The 12,424-nt window shown below is 33.7% G+C and overlaps 1 protein-coding gene and 1 pseudogene across 1 annotated transcript; one reads left to right on the forward strand and one right to left on the reverse strand.

The window, feature by feature from the left end:
• Positions 1 to 7,090: 7,090 nt before the first annotated feature.
• Positions 7,091 to 10,422, reverse strand: LOC132094793 (anterior gradient protein 3-like). The gene is made up of 7 exons (XM_059499431.1): positions 10,296 to 10,422; positions 10,126 to 10,189; positions 9,997 to 10,049; positions 9,503 to 9,579; positions 9,279 to 9,342; positions 7,496 to 7,579; positions 7,091 to 7,266 (listed from the first exon to the last, which is right to left on the reverse strand). The coding sequence occupies exons 1-7, from the start codon at positions 10,390 to 10,392 to the stop codon at positions 7,199 to 7,201; spliced, it is 507 nt and encodes a 168-aa protein (XP_059355414.1). The 5' UTR covers positions 10,393 to 10,422; the 3' UTR covers positions 7,091 to 7,198.
• On the forward strand, positions 7,953 to 8,069 carry LOC132095682 (5S ribosomal RNA; annotated as a pseudogene).
• Positions 10,423 to 12,424: the final 2,002 nt, after the last annotated feature.

Here is a 12,424-nt window from a genome sequence, read left to right on the forward strand (position 1 = left end):
TTGTTCGAGATGAGATGCGTCGGCGCAGCGCAGTCCGATTGGTGTTTACTGCGAGAGCTATAAAAAGAATAAAGAGCCGTCTGATTTCTAATCGCTCTCGCAGTACTTTGATGTCAGATACCGATCGGACTGCGCTTTGCCGACGCATCTCATCTCGAACAAGCCTGTAGTGTGATCGCGCTTTGGTTTTTGATTCATTAAAAAGAACATAAACCTACCCTTACAGTACTGCAAATACAGTAATTGTGTTAGGCTATATTCGCGGTTGTAGCTAGAAGGGATATAGCTACAGGAAACCAACAATAAATATTATTTTCTACCAAGATTGCGTTTTTATTAAAGTCTACACCTACCCCAACCCTAAACCTACCCTTACAGTAGGCTAATGCAGATATATTAAATTTCGTAGTTTATCATGAGAAAAAGCTCGGCCATTGACATTGATTTGCGCATGCGCAGTAAACCCGGGTAGGAAAATCTGACGGGTAGGAAAAAAAGTCAGGACAACTGCTCAGAAGAGTCGTTCATTCTGGAATCGGACTATAGGCTACTGGTCGCGCTAGCTATGCGATTTTGATTTATTTAAAAAGAACTGGTTCCTGAGAATCATTTGTTCGGGAATCGTTCTACACTGGCCGTGTTGTGTGTTCGTTTTATGCGCAACTCATATTGACAGTTCAACAGAACGATTTGCATTCAAAATTTTGCATTGCGTCACATCAACACACGATATGATTTAGCCTAATGTATTTTCCTGTGATGCCGAATTTGCAGGCTATTGATGTTAAATCTTGTGTGGAAATTTGCTGTTTCATTTGAGATTGTGATTTATGTATGTGCTTTAATTGCTTTACTCAAGTGTTTATCACATTTTCTTAGCTTATATACAGCAATTAGTTTACTCGACATCCATCTTGATCTTCAAGAATCCATAATGCACTTATATATCTATACTCACTTTTCACTGAGGAGTCATCAAACTCTGTCTGGGGAACCTCATTCAGACGTGCCTGCAAAGTTTCACATGAGCTCACCTGTCCAGTTGTGGTTCAAAATGAAGCGGCGAGCGGGACCGGCCTCCTTAAAAGATATCATACATCATCAGATTGCATTCTGGGGACAATGGGATCTGCACTCATTCAAGGCCTAGATTTCCATTTCAATTTTCTGCTCAGTGGAGTTGATGTATGTGGCGAATCGCTCCACAGCCTCGCTCTCCACCGGCCCGTTCCATCTTCACACCATTTATTAGCCTGGAATACCGGTGACCTTGTCTCCCCGCGCGCGCTGACGCCACACCTGCTGTCACCGAGAGCAGAGCGAAGCACCGAGCCGCAAACCCCAGGACATTACACTTATCTGAATCCAGCACACTTCAATTTGGTATGAGTCTGGACCCTGCATCTGGGCCCCATTTCAAGTTGTTGGTTAAACTTTACTTTCACTCTCCCCTGGAGAAGAATGCAGGGGTGGATGAAGAAATGTCAGTGCGCTTTTCTGACCCCTGAAGGTATAGATGGTTACATGATGAGATGAAGCATAGTTGTTTTTTTGTGGTTATCATTGTTATTGGTTGTTGTCATTGTCGAGTGATATATATATATATATATATATATATATATATATATATATATATATATATATATATATTATTAAATATTTACATTAAAATTAAAATAAATAAAAATGAGAATAAAACAAATCCATACAAAATCAATAACTTATAAATAATACATAAATATATAATTAATATAAATATAAATAATGATTAAAATAAGTAAATAAAGATTAAGTTAAAATAAATGTAAAAAAGGGATTTAAAAAAGTACATAAAAAAAGTGTAAAAAAATAAATGCATGAAAAATAAATAATAGAAATAAGATTAAAATAAATAAATAATTGACAAAAGTAAATTAAAACAATTAAAACAAAACAAAAAATATGAAATACAAATTAAAGATGAAAATAAGTAAATAAAACTAACATTAAATACAAAGTATATTAAAATAAATAAGTTAAACTATAAAGTACAGTATGTAACTTAATAGAAACTCAATATTTTCCAAATAATAATAATAATTTAGACATTTATAATATTCATTGTTCCATAGTATATACATTGGGGGATGCCTTTACATTTTAGAATGGGATTGAAAACCCTATAGCCTATGTGGCTCATAATTTACATGAAGGTTATTGTTTTGAACAAATATTTTATGTATTATTGTTATTTGTTTATGTTGTAGATGTGGATAAGACTTCAAATTATGCAGCTTGTTAAGCAGAAGTGTTCATTCATTTTTTAAGTTAGCAAGATATTAGCCTGGCAGATAATAACATAGACCAAAAAAATTACATTGATGAAGGGACAGACTTCTGGGCTTTTTTATTTAATTTATTAATCTTTTGGCTATTATTTAACAATCATGTCATAGCAACAAGTTAAAACCACTCAGAACACCTTATCAACCATATAGCAGTGGCCTGTAGCATTAGTAGTGAGTTTAGCATGTACAAACATCACTCACATTTTCTTCAGAAATCGTAATAATATAACGTGGTGTATTTACATGCAAATTCTGATCTTTTGGAAATCTTTCTCATGTTAACTATTGCAGACTTTTGCGTTGCAACCAACAGTTTTTCTTTACACTGCTGAGAACAGAGCCCTCACATCACAAGAGAGATTGGTTGGTGTTGGTGTTTGTGCATGCTAGATTGAGTCGGCCTGTGATTACATTGTTTCCCGATGTCAAATAAATCACTACACGCACGTTCACTTCATACAAGCATTTAGATAATGTCCCGAGAGTTAATTGGCCCTGTTCCCTCTGCCAACCCTAAGCATATTGATCTATAGTAATTACTCTTGAGGTACGACCTGAGAGCCCGCGAAGAGACGATGTCACAGGAATGGATAACATTTATCTGAGAGCTCAGGCCTTCGCGAGCGCCGTAAAATTCTGACAAGGAATTCTTTGAAGCTGACAGAATAATTAAAAACATCGACCCAGCGTCTATTGATGGGTGAGGGAGATGTGGAGGAAGAATGAGAGTGAATTAGCATTTTGACCTTCCTGTTTCAATGGGACGGATGCCCCTTTCTTTCCAGGGCACACGGTGGACTCAAAGAGACATCATAGACCTCGCTCTTAGAAAGGTGCGTTATGGGACAAATACAGAGAGAGAGAGATTAATGTCATATTACCTATTCAGCTTCTCATTGCAAACAGTTTTCGCAAAGCGAGGGCATATTTGAATATCTAAATTGTCTGTGCTGAGCTGGAATGGCAGCTAATGGGTCTTTGTCCTTGTCAGATTTTGGCAAGTCAAAAAGAAAAGCAGAATTTCACTTTTGAATGTGTAGGCTTAACTATTGCAGCCTCCTCATACCTACCTGCCTTATTTTGCAATTCTCAAAAATTCACATATTATATGCTATCGTTATAAAAGTATGTATTGTAATACAGTCTATAATAGCTGCTTTTGGACCCTTGGACAGTATAGATGAGTCTGGGACTAGGCCTAAATGCCAATTTTTTTTTTTACTTTAGCAAACATGTTTGGGGTGGGTTTATGTTTAAAAAATAGAATCTATGTATAGATACAAGCTTTGATAGCTACAAAAAAGTTGGCTGTTGAATAATTACACCATTATTGTAGAAAAAAACATTCATTCAACACACATGATCATTTGTGACAACATGCCCCAATGGCAGTAGTGTGAAATAACATGCAGAAGAGAAACACTTTCACAGAAACACAGATTTGCATATATATATATATATATATATATATATATATATATATATATATATATATATATATATATATATATATATATATATATATATATAATAATTTGATAAATTAAATATATACATTAAATTATTTTATTATTTTATTTTATTTATATTTTTTTATTTAGTGTTTATACTGGGTGCAAATAGCATTTTCCCCACTATTTATTTTTATACCAAAACGATTTTCATCATTAGCCTGAATTATGTTATTATTAGCTTTAATTTATTGTTATTGGTTTATACATTTTATTATACACATTACAATTTTTTGTATTTTTATTTTTAAATTCTTCCATTATTTTTTTTTCACCATGCCATAATTTTTTAATTACAATCAAAGTCAACCTTGAGTAAAGCTCTCGAAACACTCAGGCTTTGAAAAGGTAAGTTGGCCTTCAGATTGTCTCACATCTGTCCTTGAGGAACAGCAGGGCTCTCAAAAACATCCTCCGGAATCCACGACCATCGCTGCATTCGCCCAATAAAATAACTTAATATAGACAACCGAGTGGTATTGATTCTTCTCAGTGCAAATACTAGTCTCTCACCGTGAAATGAATAGTTCACAGCAGATAATTGATGATTTGATATGGCCTTCAGGAAGAATAAACTTTCTACAGTAGATACAACAGTTTTTGTACTCAATATCACAGCAGAGCCAAGCTGCCAGTGAATATGACTAATGGGATTCGTCTTGAACTGTTGTGGAGATGTGCTGCTGTTTGAGACATTCAGTTTTGAAGAGTGGCTTGCTGTTGTGATGCATACAGCAGTTCACAAGAGCCTGTGCGTTTTTGTATCATGCACTGAGGACATGAATCATTTTTCTGTGAGGATGTACTTTAAGACAAGCAGACTTGCTGAATGTGGGTTTTCTCTGATTGTTTCACCTGTTATCATGCAATTTATTTATTGTAATTTAATTATTCTCTTGCTCATTCAGGATGCTCTAAATAACACATTTTGGGGAAAGAAAACTTATAAATATCAGGGAATATTAAATAACTCTTGAAATAATCAAAATTGAAGTTTTAAGGCTGTATGTCTTTCCGCATTGAAGTTGGCTAAATTGACACATTTAACATGTCCAGTCTTCTGGAATACTCCTGACTTACCCACATTTTTGTCAAACAAGGCAATTTGCCCATTAAGCCAATTTTCAAAACTTTTGGGGCCTTAAAATGTTTTTGAATGAAGTCTCTGGAGTTTAAAATGGCTTGTTTTTTTTTGTTTGTTTGTTTTTTTTACATTTAGAATAAAGTAACAACAGCAATACTGTAAAAAATTATTTCAATTTAAAACAACTCTTGTCTATTTTAATATATTTAAAAATTTAATCATTATCTGATTTAAATAAACATTTATTATTATCATCAATGTTAAAATCAGTTGTGCTTTTTTAAAAGTTAAAAATAACAGCATTTATTCAAAATATAAATCTTTTGTAATATTATAAATGTCTTGAATGTCACTTTTCGAGAAATGAAATGTGTCCCTCCTAAATAAAAGTCATTATTTATTTCTTACCAAAAAACAAGAAAAATATACAAAACAAACAACAACAACAACAAAAAAACTTAAATACCCCCAGACTTTTGAGAGGTTGTGTATATAATAAGGGGGGTTAAGTTGTAATATGTGAACAATGGAAATAAAATAGCAATTTTCATGTCTGGAAATTCCATAAAAATTCATAAAATATTTATTCTTGACTAAACTGCTCAGCTCTAAAATATTATGCATATTATATACGTGAGCACTAAACACATGTATTATTTGTGCATATTTCTTTGTTTTGACTATGACCATCCTTGCTGTCCCTTGTCAAGGGCTTACTCTTGTGTGTGTGTGTGTGTGTGTGTGTGTGTGTGTGTGTGTGTGTGAATTGACAGCGGCTCTAGAGCTGGTAGTCTTGTAGGTGAGGTGAGAGGGTGTGCTCATCTGTGGCGTTAATAAGACTGTTCCTGTGTGTCTGTGTGTGACCAGCGTGTGGCTGTCAATCAGAGCCGTAACCAGCTGTACAGCATTAATTCACTCTGTCTGCAGAGGAATGACCATCCTGCTCCGCTCCATTACTCTCCGTGACCCTGGGAGGATGGCCACAGGATTAAAGTCTGTCACCCCCCCTCCCCTTCATTCAGCACACTCAGCAACTCCTGACTTATATTCATAAAGCTGCTTTTTCAAATCCTGTTTTTTCCAGCGTTGTCTGAGCTTCAAGCTTCAAGCCCACCTCTTTAGCAAAACCTCATGCAGACAAACTGCAATGCATTAATGCATTTACATTTATTCATTTAGCAGACGCTTTTATCCAAAGCGACTTACGGAGGAGATTTGGCAGATGCCTTTTGCAGATCTTGGTTTTTTTAACACCATGCTCTTCTGTTTAAGGTAGTTAAGGTAGTCCAAAATAGTTATATTTACATGCATATTCTAACCTTAGTCTAACATTGCAAGATATTTGACTTTTGAAGCATCTATTTAGACACCATGAACCATGTGCTGTAACTGACTACTGTAACTAGTTTGTTTGTGCAGCGTTATTTTAAAGAATAGACAGCAACAGTAAAGAAAAGCACAGCACTTGTAATTTTGTGTGAATTTTTTTTTAAATAGTTCCAGAAATAAGAAATAAGCTATTTCAGTTTTGTGCATCACTTTTGCAGTTCAGTTTGGTCCATCCAAAAGCAATTTTATAACTCACGTTTACTTGCAGAATTGGACATTATATTATGATGTTTGGCAGTCATTTGAATATTTATCTGCTGATGTCTACCTTTTAATTAATGTGTTAATATTAATGAATAAATTAGTTAATATATTTATATAGTATACTTGTAATTTACTTGGAGCTTTTAAGCTCATTTAGAGCATTAAATTGATGGTTATGAAATTGGCTTCTGCACACAGTGTGTTCTGCCATCTAGTGTTTACTCTGTGTCACTGCATAATGGAAGATCTTTGCAGTCTTCCTGATTGCGACTCACACACTGATTCTTATTTTGCTTCCTTGAGCCTTTTTACAAATCACAGTCATGCCTCTTAATCCTTGTATGATGGAGGATAGATTTGCCGTGCATACTAGTTAATGGTCTTAGTAATTCAAGAAACTGTTTATTCCTGCTGATCTTAGTCAAGTAGATCACTTAGTTTTACCTGATGTTGTCTAAAGGTCAAGTAAAGCCAGAGGCAAAATAAACCCTGACTTTTTTTTTGCACAGCCTAGTTTCCTCTTCCTTCATATCTTTGCACAATTTCTTGCTGTTAAAGGAATGCACAAAGAAACATTTCTACAACTAACAGACTTTATTCAAAGTTAAATATTGTTAGTTGCACAAAGAAAACCCTGTATATTGTGTACAAGTCTCGAAAGAGGGTAAGCTGTCATCTGTCCATCACAGATCATCATGATCCTCGTGTTCATCCTTGAGCAGGATCTTGGCTTTCATCATGTTCTCTGCCACTGTGCACAAAGAAAGATATAGAAAAGGGACATGACTAACTAATGACTGTAGTAAATCAAATATTCATTTTCAACATTAGCACACTGCCATGCATATAAATTAGAAGAGAATGTGTTGAGTGTGAATAAATAAATGAACAGCTCGGTTCTGCTGTTGGGAGTCAGAAAGAGCTTGACAATATAGAGCTGGAGCCTCTCAGCAGAGCTCATTAGACAGAGACACACTCACAGAAGTCCACGTCGCTCGGCTCATACGTGTACATTCGGTTGGCGTATTTTCCAGCAATGTCAGCTCGCACAGTCAGCGAAGGATCTGGGTGAAAGAGGAGAGAAGACGGAGAAGAGTGAATCTCACGAAAACACAAAAATAATTCAAATGATATTTTACATAGAGAATATGAAACCAGGGCTACCAGATTTTAAAGGCTATGCAACAAAGAGGCCTACTAATATATACAAATATGTAACATTTTAAACATTGGATAATATAATATAATATACAATGTCAAAAGTTTGGCGTAATAAAGATTTGTTTATTGTTTTTGAAAGAAGTCTCTTATGCACACCAAGGCTGCATTTATTTGATAAAAAATTGTTAAAACAGTAAAACTGTGAAATATTATTACAGTTAAAAATAACTGTTTTCTGTTTTGAATATGTTTTCAAATGTAATTTTATTTCTTTGATCCGGCAGCCATATCACCCTGGAGCCCAAGACCGGTTTCCCACTGAAGATAAGCAGGGCTGAGCCTGGTCAGTACCTGGATGGGAGATCTCCTGGGAAAACTAGGTTGCTGCTGGAAGAGGTGCTAGTAAGGCCAGCAGGGGGTGCTCACCCTGTGGTCTGTGTGGGTCCTAGCGCCCCAGTGTAGTGATGGGGACACTATACTGTCAACAAGCACCGTCCTTCAGATGAGACGCTAAACCGAGGTCCTGACTCTCTGTGGTCATTAAAAATCCCAGGATGTCTATCGAAAAGAGTAGAGGTGTGACCTTGGCATCCTGGCTAAATTCGCCCATTGGCCTCTGACCATCATGGCCTCCTAACAATCCCTATATCTGCTGATTGGCTTCATTACTCTGTCTCCTCTCCACCAGTAAGCTGGTGTGTGGTGGGTGTTCTGGCGCAATATGGCTGCCGTCGCATCATCCAGGTGGATGCTACACAATGGTGGTGGATGAGGAGATACCTCCTGTGTGTGTGTGTTCAGATCATGATGCATTTTTTCAGGAGGCTGAATCTTTCAATTTGCACACACAGACAATGATCACAACACCCGTGTTTTGAAGTGGAAGTTGTGGATTAACAGTCACAAATGAAATCAGTCATTAAATTTATGTGTAAAATGGCATTCAAAATGACATACACAAATGTTTACAACATATTTACTTTTGCACTTTACTTCAGTTTCACTGCACAACGTCAAGTCGGCAATTACAACCTCTCAGATCTGGCAGTACAAGTTCAAATCCTAGCGCTCTAACTTTTGCTACTCCTTTTGCAGTATTCCTGTTGCAAAACTCACTTGTGCACTTGTATATGCAGATGTGAGAGAGCAGAGCCGGGGGCGGGGCTTTGGTGCGGGGCATGTCCTAGTATATATATATAGATATACTAGGACATGTTTAATTAAAAAGACATGTTACTAACTAATGAATTTCTTTCATTTGACACTGAAGATTGGAGTAATGGTTGAAAATTATATTCTGCCAACAGAGAAAGAAAATACATTTGAATATGATTTATAATAAAAGACAACTATTTTAAATTGTAATAATATTTTGCAATGGTAAAATATATGCATCAAATAAATGCAGCTTTGGTAAGCATTACGGTCTTCCTTCAAAATCAATAAAAATCTGAATTATTTCAAACTTTTATTTATTACAATATGTATTGCTTCTGCTATTGAAAACCCATCAATTACAGAGTTACAACTATAAAATATTATCTGTTAATCCCAATTTGGTCAGTCACTGAACTGTTTAACAGGAAATATGTGAAAACTCACCAACAAACAAAATCCTGGGGACATAGAAGCCATCAGGGGCCAAGTTAGTATCAGTGGTCTCATGCTGAAAATCACAATCACAGCGTCATCAGGTTAGAAAACCATCATTAGATGGTTCTTGCAGTTTCAGATGCATTTCTCTCTTCAGTGTCTGCTGAATATTTGACAATATTTGTACTTTTATTTAATAATAACAATAATAATTATAATAATAGTTATTGTACCACTAAGTTGAGCATGATGAAATCTGTTTTGGCCAGCTTTTGAATAGTTTGATGTTCAGCAAAAGCCTTTTTCAGAGCTAAAAGAAAGAGTAGAGAAAGAGATTAATACAGTGACATGCAAAAGCATTTTATGCAAACATGCGATTCAAATTAAACACTGTTACTTTGGGATTGTGATTTAAAATGGTGGTTTGAAAAAAAAAAGTACAAATAAATAACAAATTTATAAATTGATTTAAAAAAATTATTAGATTTTTAAATAAACATGACAAAACTGAATATTTTCTAATATTCAACAGCATCTTGAAAACCTTGAAAATCTTGAAACCCCTGATTTAAAGGAACAGTGCACCTGTTACTTAACTATATAAGTTTGAACCTGTTCTGGGTGAACTATTTATTTAAACTCTAACATCAATCAATGACACAAATAATTAATCTATTACATTTTTATTTAATTACAGACTGTGATGCACAATGCAAAAGATGCAAACCTTTACTGTGTGGACAATCCTCCAAATGATGAATGATCATCAGGGGCTTCTTACTATGATAAAACAGGTATTTAAAATCTGATCATATAACACACAAGTGAGAATGGCTCTGATTGCATCTTAAGGTACCTCTCAACCGCTTTAGACAGTCCTTCCTCATACGTCTGAACCCAAGTGATGTCATCGCCCCAACCTGAATTAAATTTTGACACTTTTATTTTTTTTCTGTGATCAGTTTTCCATAGCATAAGATTAAAACTGACATATTTGGGTCTTATGTGCATGTAATTCACTGATACCTCTTGAGAGAGTTTGGACTGACTTTTTTTTCCTTTGAGCAGAGACATCACAGAACACAAGAAACAAAAGTAATGCGCAGATCATCCAGTGCTGCATGATTATAGTATGTGTTATGTGTCCTGAGAAAAAAAGAGAGGATAAAAGGAGAAGTCAAATGTGACTACTGCTCTGTTTTATTCGACTGTTTTTAAGGTTGGGTCCACCTACAAACATTGCATGCCATTCTGTTAAATAGATGACAGGAGCTGTTCAACTGGACAAACGTGCTTGTGAAACTTTGTTCTGACAGCAACGAGTGACAAATGTTCACTTGACTAATACAAGGCATTTTGGTTTAATTAACTACCAGTTTTAGAATTTAACTTGCATAACTTAACTTATTTAACTTGTGATTATTAACAACTACGATCAGTAATTTCACATACAAATAATGTCCTGAATAAAATGCAATTACAAACTGAAAGTAAAGTTTTCATTTGATATTCTAATAAACTACAGTTATTTTGCAGTCTCTAAAACAAAGTACTTTTCATGCTGGCAAGTTTGGAATGAAATGCAAAAGAAACTCAAGCATGTGAAACAAAGTTCTCTGTGCACCAACAAACAAAACAAACCAGTCTTTATATATGGATAATAAATTCAGATTCAGATCAATTCTTAAATAATTCCAAGATGTGAAGAAAAAAGCAAGTAAAAGAGAGCCTACCAGGAGTGAAACAGGTGAAGCAGATTCTCTGTCCCTCTCTCTAAGTCGAAAGCAACTGCTATGTTGTATGTTAGGCATTTTTTATAGTCACACTATAAACCTCCCAAACAGGTTTTGCATGCATGCTATACAGAATTCCTCTCACGTTTATTTAATCACAGAACCTCAGTGGACATCTATAGTATAAACTGATTTTTTCATCTGAAGATCTCTGTGGACTCTTAAGCCATTTCATTACATAAAGTATCCACATGCTGTTTTACTCTTCTAGGAGTGAGCTTTGAAATCACATATGCATACGGTTGCAACAACCTCAGCAACTTGTCAGTTTTAGGTGAAGCCTCCTGTACACTCTTTCATTAACCTCTATCTGTATTTTTGTGATATGAGGATATTAATATTGGAGGCCCAGTGCTATCAGTTTTTAAAGGATTGATCTCTCTATCTAAAGACTTGCCAGCCGAGATGAGTAGCTTTGTTTGTTTTTTGATTTAATCTGTTTGATTTAGTTATCTATCTATTTTAATATAGTTTAGTTTAGTTTTTCTCTAAACTTTTGGCTATCAGTTTGAAAACCCCTACCCTTTTTGAGCAAATCAAAATTACTAATTAGAAAAGTGTTTGATTTGACTGATTTATTTATACAATTTGTTTTATTATTATTTTTTTTTTCTTTATTATTATCTTTTCATATTGTTATTTTAACTAATGTATTAATTAACAATTATTTAAAAATAATATAATACATTTTTAATCTAATATGTATATCTTTTATATTTTAATTATTTTTTATATCATGTATTTGTTAATTAATTAATTGATTAAAACTTATTTAAATCGCTTTTTAATTATTTATTTATTTTTACAAAGTGTTTCATTAATTAATTAATTAATTTATTCATTTTTTGTTTTGGTTAATTTTTGTACATTTACTATTAAAATTATAACCTTTCTATATTGTTAATATTAACTAATGCATAAATAAACAAATAATCATGAATACATAAATCAAAAATAATATCTGGATTATGTAATCTAATCTGTATTTCTTTTTATATTTTAATTATTTGTTATATTGTGTATTTGTGTCTTATTAAATCAATTTAAATTAAAAATAATTAATGTAAATCTTGGTTTTAAGTGTTTATTTTTAAAATGATAAAATTATATATTTTTTCATTCATTTTTGTTTTGATGATAACCTTTTTATATTGTTATTATGAACTAATGCTTAGATGCCAAATATTTTTGAATTCTTTAGTCAAAAATAATATCTGGATTCTGTAATCTAAACTGTATTTCTTTTTATATTTTAGTCATTTGTTATATTGTGTATTTGTACTTATTAAATTAATAAAAAATGAATTTAAATCTTTAATAAAAAATTATTTGAAAATTGTTTATTTTTCAATTTATATAATT

Source organism: Carassius carassius, chromosome 19 (genome assembly GCF_963082965.1).
Source record: "Carassius carassius chromosome 19, fCarCar2.1, whole genome shotgun sequence".
Lineage (NCBI taxonomy): Eukaryota > Metazoa > Chordata > Actinopteri > Cypriniformes > Cyprinidae > Carassius > Carassius carassius.

Excerpts from the sequence above, each read along its gene's own strand:
- LOC132094793 (XM_059499431.1), bottom strand. The coding sequence starts at position 10,392 with ATGCAGCACTGGATGATCTGCGCATTACTTTTGTTTCTTGTGTTCTGT. Across the intron at positions 7,580-9,278 it reads CCCCAGGATTTTGTTTGTTG|ATCCTTCGCTGACTGTGCGA; the intron begins GTGAGTTTTCAC and ends TCTTTCACCCAG. Across the intron at positions 7,267-7,495 it reads GCCGAGCGACGTGGACTTCT|TGGCAGAGAACATGATGAAA; the intron begins GTGAGTGTGTCT and ends CTTTGTGCACAG.